A 16,029-nucleotide genomic window follows, 5' to 3' on the forward strand; every position below is an offset into this window, starting at 1 on the left:
CAAGATGGTGGTGTTTATGAGTACTATGTACTCAAACTTTAAAATATTTTCATTTAATAATATAAACTCTCAGCAAACAGCCATTCTATAGTTAACCAGCAATCATTTAGCAAAGAATATTTGCTGGAAACCAAAATATTTTGAATCCTTGATGCAGATGAGAAAGCACATCTTAAGATTTATCTAAGCTCTTTCCTCACAAAAACTCCTATGTAGCAGCTTCATGTTGAAAAAATACAACTTCCAGTTCTGCTGAAAACTTATATCACCAATTAAGGGCTCCATGTGCCAAGCCTGAGTTTTAGCTGTCAAATGGAACACTATTTAAAAGTGTAGCAACCACAAATAAATTATCTCGCCTGAGAGAACTGAGAACAGATTGATTTGATTTGGTGAGTTCCAGTGGGTAGATCAAGTATCTGTGTACTCATAGCTGCACATGTTATAATATAATCACTTTTTCATTATAAATGACACTGATTTGCAAATTTCTCCAAAAATAAACCTTGCCTTAGTTCTCCAAAACTAATAATATAATGAAACCAGGAGATTAAAGTTAAAATGTTCTCTAGGTTAAACAAAAATGACAAAAATAACAATTTTACTAATATGTAGTAACCTTCTAAGCATAGCAATTTTCATTTTACATTGGTGTAGATGTGAGTGAAACAGACAATGTCAAACCAGATAAGTCTGTTAGACAAATGTTGCATACAGATTATGGAGGCTCAGGAAATGACTGAATAATCTAGTTTTCACAGAAGACTGCAGTCAAATTCTATATTCAGTATGCCTCAGGATTCTTAAATAAAAAGAAAACATAAGCAGACACTAAAAAGGTATAGGCAAAGAGGATGAATGATACTTTACTCCACAGTAAACTTGTATCGAATTTGGTGTTGCAAAAACAAATCTTAAACCACAACTTCCAAATAAACCTGGTGGACTATAACCTGGTGTTGTGAGATGTTTTAACTTAAATTACAACTGTCGCGAAGGTATAGATAAGGGAGCAAATAAAGATCAATTGGGTATATATTCTGAGGATTTAGAAGAAGTATACAAATGTCATCTGATTATTCATAAAAATGTGTAACCACCATCTTCTCCAGGGCAACTAGGGATGGGCAATAAATGCTGGCCAGCCAGCAATATCCATATCCCATGAGTGAATAAAATATGAAAACATACTTCTTGTAATAGATAAGATACCCAAGAATAAGATATACTGGATTATCCTTAGCTTACAAATCACAGATGTGAAGAAGCAATTACATGGATTTAAAAGCAATAGTGTACAGTTTGCCAGACTTCTTTAAGAATTGATTAAATAATGATTGGCATTCATAATGGACTGGATTTGGTGGTCAGTGAAAACACAAACTAAAGATATTAAATTATTAATTTTAATTAAATCTTACTGACATTGAAAATAAATTATTGTGATATACCCACAAGAAACTAAAATATTATAAATTTAAAGAAAAACTTCAAAAGTGTGACTTTTTATCATAATGGAGAAATTCAATATTCCATTGACATAACATTTTTTTCAGGGCCTTAGAGGTTTTCAAGCAATAAATAAAAGTTTGATACTTCATTTTTAAAAAAGTAAATAATATTATAAGCAGGCCACGGTATTGTCAAATCAGTGATTTCTACTCAATTGCAATGTGGGGATGTCATCTTCAACACCACACACCCCTTGTGGAGAAGCATAGAACAACTGTCAGCAACTTCCACCAGTTACAAAGGAGTAACGATGATAAACGCCGACACTTCTGGTGTCTTTACTGTCACAGAATCCAGGCCAGTATACATGTTTCAAAAGGTATTAGATAAAACTGTATAGGTGAAAATTCAACTGTTTCTCAAGGGAAGTGATAAACTAATTATCTGGATTCAAACTAGCTCGAGTCAGATTTAAAAAAAAGAGAAGATAGTGATAAATCATTGGGGAAAAGACACTATCGAGATAGCAGTAAACAATGGTGTCCACATAGATTTGCGCAAAGGCACTTGCTGACTACACTATTTCTGAATGTCTGAAAAGAGAAGCACCTGCAATAAAATAACCTTTTCTGATATTTCCTACCTGAATAACCCAGTGCAAAATATAAAAGGGCAAAGTTCAAAAGTTATAGAACAATTAAGATGAACTAGGCTACAAAGCAGGTAAGTAAATTTGAGGTGATAAATTTGCCATAGAGATTGTGTTTGCAATAAAGAATCCTTTAAAGAAAAAAAAACAGAAAAGGGGAAAATATCATGATGTAACAAGTAATCATTCAAGAAATTTCTTGTCTGTACAAATTTTGTCTCCACACAAAATACTTTTAAAAATCCTTCTCAAGACATTTGACTACAAGTCTGTTTCCATGCTGTACATCTCTATGACTCTAAATCAAGAAAAGTTATTTCAACCTTGTACTGTCAACAGAGAAGCTACGTGCTATTCTGGCACCCTACCTTCAAAAATACATTGAGTTGTTGAAGAGGATTCAAAGAACAGCAACAAAAGTGATTGCAGGATTCAGTACTTCAAGGCACAGCTAAATTTTGAGATAGCCTGCGAATTCCCGTCCAAGTCACACACCACTCTGAACTGGAAATACTACATTACGTTGTTTCCTTACTATTGCCAAGATAAAAATTGCAGAGCTCAATATCACTTTCTCAGGGGTAATTAGGGCTGGCAATATATGCTGATGTGCACATCTCATGAACAAATTTTTAAGAAAGGAAAGGACAAATCTTTCACGTGTTGCGAGGCACAGATTATGTATATCTGAAGTGGCTATTGGATTTTGACTGCTGATCTAGAAAACAGATTTAAAAATAAGAAAAGTAACAAGTCACATTAAAAACTACAGAGTTAAGTAACTCCCTCATCCAGAGAGAGAGAGAGAGAGAGAGAGAGAGAGAGAGAGAGAGAGAGAGAAAAAGAAAGAAAGAAAGAAAGAGAGAAAGAAAGAGAGAGAGAGGGGGAGAAAAAGAGAGAAAGAGAGCCAAGACAATAATCTGCTAATTGGGTTAGGTGTGCAGCTTTTGAAAATGAGATTGATGGCAGCTGTTTTGAAAGGCAGGAGAATAGTATTCAATCACTCACAACATTAGAAAAAGGGAGCTGGGCGGCTAGCATTTAGAGGAAATGGGGTCAAGGGTTTTGTTAGCAAGTGAAGTGTGGTAAGCCATGAGAGGCAATAGGATAGAAAAGACAAAGATGCATAATTAGGGACAGAGTATTGGAGAGAACAGGGAGGGAGTAATCGAAGCAGCTAAATAGGCAGTCTCAGTGTTAGTAACAAAATAAGATAACAAGTTCCTTATACTTGCTGGAGGGGAGGGTGAAGAAAGGAGGAAGGTTTAAGGAGATGGTTAGTAGCAGAAAGAAGCAGCCATGGTTATTAATTTTCCTCTTCAGCTTGACCCTGGACAATGGACAGCTTTGTAGATAAGAGGGATGCCATTATTAAGAGCGAGGTATTTAATTTGGCCCTGCCATATCTGGTGATGGATAAGATGGTGGCTAGTTATGTCAGGATAATTAAAATGAATGAAAAATAGTAAAGTATTACAGATCAAGTATTCTTTGTCTGCAGGTTTGAAAGCAGAAAAGACCTGAAAAAAAACTGAAGGTCTTGTCAAAAGGGGACCCCAACAGACCTGTAGAAGCAGAGAGTTTGGAAAAAAAGCTTTGTTTGACCCAAATGGACCTAAAAGCAAAGATTACTTTTCCAAAAACCCAAACTCAGCACATATACGGGTCTGTTCAGGATATTTGATTAAATCTTCAATTTTAGATCCACTGAGGCCTAGTGAAGATTTTTTTTTCCCTAAGGAGCCTGAACAGACTTGTGGTAAATGCAGCAATAAGTGGCGACAAAGAATAATAAGTGCATAGATATCGAAAAGCACATTTACAGATATCATCAGCATTTTTAAGAAAGATAATGTGAACCCATTCCCAACAGAATAGATACAATGAGTTCAAGAGTTAGATAAGTATTTTGCTTTTGGCTATGAGATGATTAGTGAAAGATCATCGAGTGTAACGTAAATGTTACTGAAAAAACACAAGAGTATCCTTCATCTGAAAAATAACTGACCCCAAGGTTTTAGATAAAGGATTCCCAACCTGTATCAAGGACAATGGCATCATAAGCTATCTAAAAGGATAAGTTAAGCAACTTAAACATTGCTGAATCATTGTGCAAAGGCAGCCAAGGCTATGCAGTTGAGAAACTGAGAATAGAGTAGTAAGCAAATTTAGGGAAATGTTTTTCTAGTGACTCACATTTTTATTTTTCTTTTGTACGTAAAGGGGTGTGGGAGAAGCGATACAAAGAAGTGATCAGAAATAGCCTCATCTGTGATCACAACTATAAGAGTAGAGATCACAAGACATAGCAAGGTTCAGGGCAAGTAGGGGTAGCAGGGTGTACTTGGGGACAGTTATAGGAAACAGGATGACAGTTAAAAAGGAGATAATTTGAGGTGGATAGTGAAATCACTCAAGTTGGACTCCCAAATCAGAGAGACAAGGTGGGTAGATATTGCAAAGAAATTTAGGATGCAGCATATGGCGAGGATCTTAAGAGTGGCAAGGGGAGTGGAACTTGCAAAGATACTCCAAGGAGAAGACATGGGGAGTACACAAAGAAACAAGATATGATTTGGTCATAAGACCCTCAATAGCACCACAGCAAATCGAAAGGTGATAGAAATTATAGCCTGGTAGTTAAGTAAACATGCTTAACATTAGAAATTTATCATTGATCAAGAAGCATTTGAAAATAAATGCGAAAATCTAAAACCTTATGATCAACATAAGGACCAAGAAATGTAAGCAGCGATTAATTGAAAAAGTCTTCTCTGCCAAAGAGTAAAAACACAAACATCATAGTTTAATGCCTATTCTAAAAGCAAAATTATGGCTCACCTTCAGCAATGTACAGGTCAAGTCAGGTATCTTACTTAGTGCGAGAGATAATATTGAACAGACTCAAATCAGGCTATGGGACGAAGTCATTTAGACCCTCAAACTGTTCTACCATTCATTAGATCATAGCTGCTAGGCTATGGGTCTTTGTCTCTTGTGTTTTCATACTTTTGGCTAAAACTAATCTATCAGTTGCAGTTTCAAAATCAGCAACCGGTTGAGCATCAATCAGCATTTTCAGATGTGTTTCAAAGTTTTACCACTTTTTGCGCGAAGAAGCGTTTTCTAATTTCTCACCTGAAAAGCCTGACTCTCATTACTCGACAATGCTCCAGTCCCACTGTGCCCCAACTAGCATAAATTATTTATTCCAATCTGCCCTCTCAGCATCTTTCTATATCTTGCAAACTTCAATTATACCATCCCATAATCTTCTGAACTGCAGGGAATACAACCCTGATTTATCTGAACTTTGCATAATTTAACAGTTAGAGTCCAGGTACTATTTTGATATAAATCTCTGCTCTATTTCATTCTTGAATATTAATAGTATAATTTTACTATGGAACATTAAAAACATTTTCATTGAACTTCATTTTGAATTAATTTTATTTGCTCCAATCAATTCTCCCAAGAACAACATTTGTGTAATCTCTGAAGTAAGCATGTGAAAACTTTAATAACTACCCTACATATCTGAATACTATCCTGGATACACCGGAATCATTACAAACTATTATGATTGCGATTAAGTCTTAGAAACTAAGACTACCACTTCCCAACAATCTCATCTACCGTACTGTGAAAGCAAGCAGAGCAGGTACCACGTCATTACAAAAAAAGGTGAATAGGAGATTCCATTCATTCTATCCAAATATCAGGTTGCAGAAGGAAACAAACAATTTTTTTTCCAAATCTATCCTTTAAGAGTTCCCTTTAATTTGCCAATTCCCTGTCATTGGTACAAAAGCTTTAAAACTGACTTACTGGCAGTAAAGTCTCAATTTACACACGGTACTTTCAAATGCATTCACTTACTGGGCAACTGCACATCAGTTACTGCCCCTTAAGCATCTGGCACTCATCAAGATGGCCAACTACAAAATGCTACACTGCATTTTACTAAGGGAAACAAACTGTGAATGTGTTTGTGCACATATATAGATAAAATAAACCACATTCCATGCAAAATACAATCAACAAAGACTGAACTGAGACACCATGGAGCAGTGAGAGAATGAGGCAATTGTGCAAATGAAAATGTTTCACAAGCCACCTCGATGAGCTAATAAGTGAGAGCTGGGAGGACAGAGGAAGAGATAAAAGGACAAGAGAACATTAATTGCAGTTTTCTGGAATCATGTGTTTATTTAAGCTTAGTTTTTGTTCTAGATTTTGCAGGTTGACTGGCAAAGTTTGTGGACTTGTTTCTGGATGTCTTCAGCTTGACATTATTGGCTCTTTTCTGTGACTTTTTCATTTGATTGTGGGAGCTTTTTATAATGGATGTTGCCCTTTTTTTCTTTGAATATTGCAAACTTCTTTCTATTTGTTTTGCCAAATATGGTGAGCCCTTCCCTTTCTTTTTAGCAGGCATTGTTGGCTCCTTTCTGGGTTTCTTTGGGAAAACATGGGCTTCTTTGAAAGTAATGGGTTGTTTTCTCTTTGAGTGTTGTTGGCTTTTACCTACTTTAGTTTGGATACTGGAGGCTTTGTTCTGCATTTCACGGTGAACTTGATTACATATTTGTTTATGATAAGCACGGTCTGCTGTTTTCCGGGTGTCTTTGGGTAGACATGGGTTTTTCTTACTATTAGGCTGTTTTCTCTTTTTACGGTATATGGTGCAGGATTTTTTATGTAATTTGGATTGAGTATTGTAGGCTCTCTGATTGGCATTGTGGGTGTTTTTCTTAGGGGACTTTTGGAAGACTTTCCTGTCTTTTCCATTTTTTTGAAGACTCTTTTTTAAGAGCTTATTTTGGAGACCAATGTCAGATTTTATGGCATACTTGGAGCATGCTTTTTCTTTTCTGGAAAATTTTGAAGGTCCTTTTCTGCTTTTTTGATGAGTACTGTGGGTTCTTTGGAAACACTGGTGAACGCTCTGCACTCGTTTCTTTTTATTGTGGCAGGTATTATTGGTTCTTTCCTTCTTAGGAAAACTTGTAACCTTTCTTCTGGATATTTTCTGGTGCACTTTCTGAGTCTGTCTTTTGTTTTTGTGGAACTGACTCTGTCCTAGATTGATTTCCCACAGTTCTGGATGCCCGAATTCCAGTCTGCCCTTATTATCTCTCTTCCTTAAAAATTTCCCCTTGGCTAAAAGTCCCCCATCTAAATACTGTGGGCCCCCCCTCCCAGGTTTCCTTTTCCACTCCTGTGGTTTCATGGTTGTATTGCTTTCTCTCTCTGTTCCCAAGTCTTTTTTCTGACTCCACAGTTGGAATTGTTGGTGGTGTCCTGGACTCGAATTCCTCTGGAAACATACAACCTGCGAAATCAGGCCAATTTTAAGAAAAAGAAAACAAAAACAGAGGAGGGTAAGGAAGTTTAACTTTTAAAAGTTTCAGATACAAAATTACAACTTGCACCAACCCTCCCTCCAACGAAAAGGCAGTTGGCAAATGTACAAAAAGGTTGCCCTGTAACATTAATGTGCGGTGAACGCCCTCGAAAAGCCGTGGGGCCAGATTTCTGCCATAGGGACTTCCATCCTTGATAGCTGGCTGGCATCTCTTACTGCCCAGCAGTGCCAGAATTTACGACAAGGCATTAGTAGAACTACAAGCAACTCCATAAAGCATGTAGTGGTAATTGGACACAGGGGAATCCTGAGTGTTTTGGGTGAGTAGGGTGCAGCTGTACACTTTATTTTGGGAGGGGGATTTGGACAGGGTATAGACTTTGAAGGCCAGGCAAAGAGTTGCAAAGGCAATGCATTCAGGGTATCTTCTAAATGACATTCTCCAAAAACAGACTTCCTATTTTTAACTGCCTTCTGTTGCCCAGTGCATTATGGCAATCAATGCTCTGGGCAACGGGAGGCAGTTGAAAATAGGAAGTTGTTTTTTTGGGGTATGTCATTTGGAGGATGCCCTGTATGCATTGCCTTTGCAACTCTGCCTGAAACAGTAGACTGTAGAAGTGGTCTCAACAGGCCAAAGGATATGCAAGAGAGTAGCACCCTACCCATACTGTATTATGGAGACCATTTCAAGGGTGGGCATGAAGGCAATGTCATGCATTACTGAAAACACACCCAGCAAGGAGTTGCAAAATCCAGTCTACTGCTTCAGTATCCGAACAATAACAGCATATAACTATATTAGTTTATGTTTTGATACTCGCAAGTTTTAGAGCTCAACAAATGAAGCAATCAGATAAAATATATTCAGATGTTACAAATCCAATAAGTCTGTAGTTTAAAGGACACTTACAAGATCATTTGTATTAATATTGAGAACAGTCACATAAATATCCAAGAATGGTCAAGTTACCTGAAGCTCAGCTTGTTTTTCTTTGAGCTGTTCATTTTCTTTTTTCATCTTATCCATAAGCTCTGTCAGTGTAAGCAACATGTCCGGTTTTTCCTTTATGTCTTCCAAAAGTTCCTCAGTTCCAGCCTAATTTATAACATGGCAGCTATCAGAGAGTATATGACTGCTGCACCTACTATTTTCATACTTTTGTGTTAAATAATTGGCATTTTAAATGAATTATGATGGTTACTTTCCCCATCTTTAACCACCTAAGCTTCCCTTCTGAATGCGTTGACTGCTAATGTGATAGTTGTATGGTACTGCTCGTCTCTGATTCCTTTAATTGGTCATTCCATACAAGTGAGCCTTAGCACCAATTATCAACAAAATAATCAATGCAAAAGGGTATTGCTGCTCATAATGATTCAATCTTCAAACATCTCCTGCTTGGCCTTCCAGCAGGGACTGCTGAACAGTGTACAAGTGGAAATTCCTGGCATTTCTTTTATTGTTCATGAGATGGGGGAAAATCAGTGGCAAAGTTAACTTTTATTGTCCATCCTTAATTGCCCTAGCACAAGGTGATAGTCAGTTACTTTCCCAAACCATTGTAACCTGTGATATAATTACACCCATAGTGATCTCAGAAAGAGTGTTCTAGGATTTTAGCATATTTACAATGAAGGAATGGCAATTTATAGTTCCAAATGAGGACGGTGTAGGGCTTGCAGGTGGTGACATAGGGCATACAGCACAGAAACAGAGTCCTCAGTCCAAACAGTCCATGCCAACCATAATCCCAAACTAACCCAGTCCCACCTACCTCTGCTTGGCCCGTATCCTTCCAAACATTTCTTATTCATGTACTTACATCAAAGTCTTTTAAATATTCTAACTGTACCTGCATCCACTACTTCCTTGGAAGTTCATTCAATGCAAACCACTCTGGGTAAAGGTTGCTCCTCATGTCCTTAAATCTTCCTCTCATCTTAAAAATATGTCCCCTAGTCCTGAAATCCCCCATCCTCGGGAAAAGACATCTGTCATTCATCTTGTCTATACCCCTCATGATTTTATAAACCTCTTACCCTCCAGTGAAAAAAAGGTCCCAGCCTATCCAACCTCTCTTTATAACTCAAACCCTCCATCCCCAGACCATCCTGGTAAATCTCTTCTGAATGCTCTCCAGCTCAATAATATCCTTCCTATAACACAGCAATTAGAACTGGACACAGTACTCCAAAAGAGGCCTCACCAATGTCCTGTACAACCTCAACATAACATCCTAACTCAAAGTTCCAAGCAACGAAGGCAAGTGTGCTAAATGCCTTCTTAACCATCCTATCTGTATGATGCGAATTTCAAAGAATTATGGACCCGAAACCCTCTGTTTCTCTGTTCTACAACCTAACCACGCAAGGCTCTACTTTTAATTGTACAAGACCTGCCCTTGTTTATTTTACCAAAATGCAATAACCTCGTGTTTATCTAAATTAAACTCCATCAGCCACTCTTCAGCCCTTTGACCCAATTGATCAAGATCTATTTGTAATCTTCGGTAACCTTCTTCACTGTCCACTATCCTGCAATCTTGTTGTCATCTGCAAACTTACTAACCATACTTCTATATTCTCATCCAAATCATTAATATAAATGACAAAAGTGGACCAAACTCCAACCCATGGTCACAGTCCCCCAGTCTGAAAAACAACCCTCCACCATCTCGTTCTCTCTCTCTCTTCTGGCATTAACACATCGTGTGTTCCGATGTCACCCTTGTTCTTCTAGGTGGTAAAGGTAGTGGGTTTGAATTGCCAAAGAAGCCTTAGCAAATCGCTGCATCTTTCCCATATAGTGGGGTACAGGACAAAAAGATTCCTACTGTTGCTTCATGGGATTAGTTCACTTAGGACAGCTAAGAGTTGAACCAAACACCTACCAGTCTTTATGACGCAGCTATTTACATGTTATTCATCAGTGAAGTCATTTTAACTCTAAAATGTTTAAGCTATGGAGGTTCAGTTCTCCAAAATTAAAATACCATTCACACAAAGATTGTGCAAGTTAATTTTAAAAACATCTAACTTTGTCATTCTTGCTAATTAGTGGTCATTAAGGATCACATTCTCAACCCTCTTGAGCACTGAGCAACATTGCAATGGAGGCACTAAGCAATATTAAATGGTTCAAAGCATTTTGGATTATTCAGTGCTCACTAAAAAATATCATGCATGAGCTACTACGGAATTACATTTTGTGTTGCTGTAAATCCTATCCAGCAATATTATGAAATAGATTGCTGTCAATCATTGCTGGATTACATTACGATCAGTGACAAACATCAAAATTAATTGGAAATATCAGAAAATCTGTGGGATACTCCACTTGGCCTTCGCCAATATAGCAGATTGTTTTAGTATTTCTCACAAATAGTAAAGAAACATGCATTCTTTAGCATTTTTGGGACAGAAGCATATTGACTGACCACCCTCCCCTCCTTACTGGATAAATCTCCATTCAAGGGATGATTCTAATTTTCACTGGCACAAATTAGACTTATTTGACTTAGGAGTCAAATATTAGATTAGATTAGATTACATACAGTGTGGAAACAGGCCCTTCGGCCCAACAATCCCACACCGACCCGCCGAAGCGCAACCCACCCAGACCCATTCCCCTACATTTATCCCTTCACCTAACACTACGGGCAATTTAACATGGCCAATTCACCTAACCTGCACATTTTTGGTCTGTGGGAGGAAACCGGAGCACCTGGAGGAAACCCACGCAGACACGGGGAAAACATGCAAACTCCACACAGTCAGCCTGAGGCGGGAATTGAACGCAGGTCTCTGGTGCTGTGAGGCAGCAGTGCTAACCTCTGTCTGATAGTACTGATGGAATGATTGACAGGCATACTGGAATGTTATTTTGCTACTCTGTAGTTCAGCCAGCTGGACATATGAAGCATCAAGTCAGCTACACCACTGAACATACTGGTATGGCTGAAACCAGCAACTATTTAAGTTACGTGATCAGCTTGATACAATTGACAGAATGTATGTCTTCTTCTGAACAGAAAAATATCTTCAGAAACTGCAAAAAAGTTAAATTCCAAGGAGCAACTTTGTTCTGTTTGTATTGCTTCAAATTTTCATTAAGAGGCCAATGGAAAGTGGGACTTTGATTTTAAACCTGGAATCTGCAAAAATATTGTTGCTCCACTCACTCATTCAATCAATATTCCTTGCTTTAGTAAGAGTGTTTTGACATTAATTGTTTTAGACTACTAGCCCAAAGAAAAAGCAAAAAAACCGAGTTCCAGCACGAATTGAGCAAAAGTGCAGAAATGCCAGAATAAATTAACAAGAGCTGGGATAAATATTAACCAGGACAGTGGATAGGACAGAAGAGGACTGTGAAGATAACTAAACAAAGAGAAGTGGCAGGTGAGATGGTCAGAGTGTAAAGAACAGATAGTATCCATCAGAAAGAAGAGATTAAGATTGCGAGTAAGGTAGTTTGGAATGTAAAAACAGAGCAAGAGCTTCTCTGAGTATTTAAAAAGGAAAAATAAAACAAAGTGAGTGTTTGTCTCTGGAGAGCAAGAAAGGGGAGTTAATTGTAGATAACAGCAGATATAATGAAGTATTTTACTTCTGTCTTCACTATAAAAGGATACAAAAGTACATTCCAACAATAGCTATAATTTAGGAGGTAGAAGGGACAAAAGACCATTGTGGAATTACTGTCACAAGGGAAATGGTACTAGGTAAACTGATGTAGCTGTGGGCTGACAAGTCTTTGGGTTCAGATCCTCGGGCCTGAAAAAAAACAGCAGCTGATGAGGTAATAGATGCATCGGCATTAATCTTCCAAAATTCCCTAGATTCAGGAAAGGTTCCATTAAACTGTAAAGAAGCAAATATAACACCTCTATTCAAAGAGGCAGGAAACTATAGGTTAGTTAGCCTGAAACCTAAGGGGAGTAGGTGTTAAAATTGCTCATTACATAGATTTTAGCTATGCACTTAGAATAACGAGGTAATTAGGAGAAGTCAGTGTGATATTGTGAAAGGGAAATCATACTTAACCAATTTAATTGAGTTCTTGGAAGGACAAACATGCGCAATGAGTAAAGGGGAGAGTGCATGATCTCCAGAAGGCATTTAATAAAGTGACAGGTGAAAGGTTATTGTGGAAAATAAAAGTTAGGGAGTAACATGTTATCATGAACAGAAGATTGACTGGCAGTGAACAGAGTATGGAGGGTAATTAGCAGGGTATGAAGACTACAGTGATCCAGGCTGGGGCCTCAATGTTTTACAACTTACATTACTGACTTATACAAGAGGAGCAAAGGCATGGTTATTAAATTCACAGCTATCTGTTAGGCAGGAAAGTATGTTGTGAAGATGATATGAGAAGGTTGCAGACAGTTAACAGATAGTTTTATCAAGTAGGTAAAAATGTGGTAGATGGAGTGAAAATGTTCAGTTGTTCACTTTGGCCAGAGTGTAAAAAGAAGCAGCATTAAACGGAGAATGATTGCAAAATTCCAAAGTGTAGACTGATTTAGGGTTCTTGTGCATGAGTCATAATAAGTTGTAATCAAAAAGACTAATGGGATGCTATCAATTATTATAAAAGGAACTGAACATAAAAGTTAGGACATTATGCTATTGATACACAGGGCATTGGTGAGACCACATCCCAAATACTTTGTATCTTTGGTCTCCTCATCTCATGAATGAGTTTGTTGTCTTATGAGGACAAACTGGACTGGCTTCTACTGGAGTTAAGAAGAGTCGGGTGATTTTATTAAAGTATATAAAGATCCCAAATGGTTTTGACAAGATGAATATAAAACAATTTTCCTCTTGTGGGTCAGTCCAGAAATTAGGGCACTGTCTTAAATTTAAGAGTTATCTTTACAGACAGAGATGAGAACTATTTTTCCTCAGGAGAGTGACAGACTTTAAAACACTCTGCCTCAGAAGATGGTGGAGACGAAGTCATTGAATATTTTTTAAGACAGATATAGGTAGATTCCCGTTAAACAGAAGAATCAAATGTTATTTATTGGAAGATGCAAATTTGGAATTCAAAACTCAAATAAATCAGACATGATTTTACTGAATGATGGAATAGGCTCAAGAGGCAGAACAGTCTACTTCTATTCCTAGTTCATATGAACTAATGGGGGCAGTACAGTACAGTACCTACACTAACTGTGGATGAGTAGATGAGTAAGTTGGCTACACAGTCCAGATAGAAAGGAAAGGAAAGATAGAAATAATAAAATAATGTAATACTCAAGACCAGGGAAAGAGTGTATCCACAGCCATGCACATTACTCCAGAGCAGCAAAAATTAAAGAAATTTCTTAGCACTTTGGCCACAACTTTTCAATATCTATGCTCATGAATCTTATCTCGATAACACATCAATGTTTTTCTGAAAATTGCGTAACAGCAAAAGCATGCAACAATGTGAAGCAATTTGGATTCTTATTACATGGTAAAACTAGAAACTGCACTGTGCTGAATGTTATTCTCGATTCAACCACCACTCTGTCACCAATCTGCTTCTATGTACACAGTACAAAACACTAAATCAACTAAAATATAATACTGAATAATTCACTGTTTGGAGATTTCATTGTACTGAAGATTTCATTTTTTTCAGTTGAAGTGAGGGTACAAGGTAGTATTAACACACTGTGTAATGACTTAGGGCATTTACTTACTTGATCCTTTTGACACTGAAAAAGATCATCTTTAACATCATTCAATTCCTCGTCATGAATTTTCTTCACTATTTTTTGCTGTTCCTGAATTTGGGTCGTTCCTGCAATGAGTCAAAAGAAAACACACCATGGTACTATCAAAAAGACAGGCTTTTGGATTATCTTTTATCCGTGCATTGCTGACTGGTTATTTGAAAAATGAAATATTTGACACTCATAAGTAGCACATGCAAATAATGATAAGGCTAATTTGTGAAATAAATGTAGCATGACTAGGACAAGTAAAAACTGAAGGACAATTTTTTTCATATAAGTCCAATGGTTGTTGTAGTTAGTTGCAGTTTGTCCCGCCAGGTTTTATATAACTGTACGAAAATATTCATTCACTCTCCTGTCTCCCCTTTAAATCCTAATAATGACCAACTACCTCCAAGTAAAACACAAATGTGCACAGAATGAAATAAATGGGGTATGTCTCATTTTAATAAATAATTATATGTGGATTTTGTGTTGTCATCTTTACATACTATACTAATTGCACAAAATAAACAATGATTCAGTAATAATGAAGCTACAAATTTATATTGCACTAAGTTATGCTTGTGATTACCCACCTGCATTATCCAATTCTCCAGTTTGTGCCAAGTACAACACACATCTAGAATTCCATCACTGCCCCTCCTGCCACTGAGAGCTCATACCCAAGTTGCAACATCCCCCATCTCGTCTCCCTATTCTTTTGAGTACTGAATTTTAGTACATAGTTCTTAACATTGGCATGCCTCTTCTTTTAAAAGGTTTATTAAAGCAGCCAGTATGCATTTTAAAACATCCTTACTTTGCTTAAAGAGGCCTGGCTCTAAACATATGCTGATTGTGAATTTCTTTTGGAATATAGCAACAAGTATTAAATTTTAACAAAATCGATCAGAAAATGCAAGTGTCATCAATTTTTACAATGTATATCTTATTGCCCATATTTACTTAAAACACTTGCCTCAAGCAAGTATTTCCCTTTAACTTGGAGAAAGTCAGAACTGCAGATGCTGGGGATCAGAGCTTAAAAAATGAGTTGCTGGAGAAGCGCAGCAGGTCAGGCAGCATCAAAGGAGAAGGAGAATCGACGTTTCGGGCATAAGCCCTTCTTCAGGAATGAGGAGGGTATGCCAAGCAGGCTAAGATAAAGGTAGGGAGGAGTGACTTGAGGGAGGAGCGTTGGGAATGCAATAGGTGGAAAGAAGTTAAGGTTAGGGTGATAGGCCGGAGAGGGGGTGGGGGCGGAGAGGTCGGGAAGAAGATTGCAGGTCAAGAAGGCTGTGATGAGTCTGAGGGTTGGGACTGAGAAAAGGTGGGGGAGGGGGGAAAAAATGAGGAAGTAGGAGACGTTCCGCAAGTAGGCAGCCTGTCTCCCCAATGTATAGGAGGCCATCTGGGTTGTTCAGTATTGGAATTGGTCCTCCTGGGAGCAGATGCGGCAAAAGCGAAGGAATTGGGAATATGGGATGGCGTTTTTACATAGATAAGGCGTTGGGGGCTCGGGAAGTGAAAATCATGGAGGTGGTGGAGGGCGTTGGTGGTGTCCCGAACGTAGGTGGGGAGTTCTTGGACTAAGGGGGACAGGACCGTGTCAAGGTATGCAGAAATGAGTTCGGTGGGGCAGGAGCAGGCTGAGACAATGGGTCGGCTGGAGCAGTCAGGTTTGTTATGATTTTCGCTTCCACGGCCCCCAACGCCTTATCTTCACCATGGACATCCAATCCCTATGCACCTCCATCACGAAGGCCTCAAAGCCCTCTGCTTATTCCTTTCCCACCGAACCAACCAGTACCCTTCCACTGACACTCTCCTTCGACTGG

General features: G+C 38.1%; 1 protein-coding gene across 2 annotated transcripts in view; it reads right to left on the reverse strand.

Annotated features, from left to right (window-relative positions):
* Window positions 1-16,029, reverse strand: part of ccpg1 (cell cycle progression 1) — a 63,381-nt gene that overhangs the window by 9,083 nt on the left and 38,269 nt on the right. For both annotated transcript variants that reach the window (XM_072564974.1, XM_072564973.1), the window contains exons 8-9: window positions 14,174-14,274; window positions 8,443-8,568 (exon numbers count right to left, since the gene is read on the reverse strand). In XM_072564974.1, coding sequence (XP_072421075.1) covers window positions 8,443-8,568; window positions 14,174-14,274 — 227 coding nt within the window. The remainder of the gene's footprint in view (window positions 1-8,442; window positions 8,569-14,173; window positions 14,275-16,029) is intronic.

Source organism: Chiloscyllium punctatum, chromosome 48, assembly GCF_047496795.1.
Source record: "Chiloscyllium punctatum isolate Juve2018m chromosome 48, sChiPun1.3, whole genome shotgun sequence".
NCBI classification, from domain to species: Eukaryota; Metazoa; Chordata; class Chondrichthyes; order Orectolobiformes; family Hemiscylliidae; genus Chiloscyllium; species Chiloscyllium punctatum.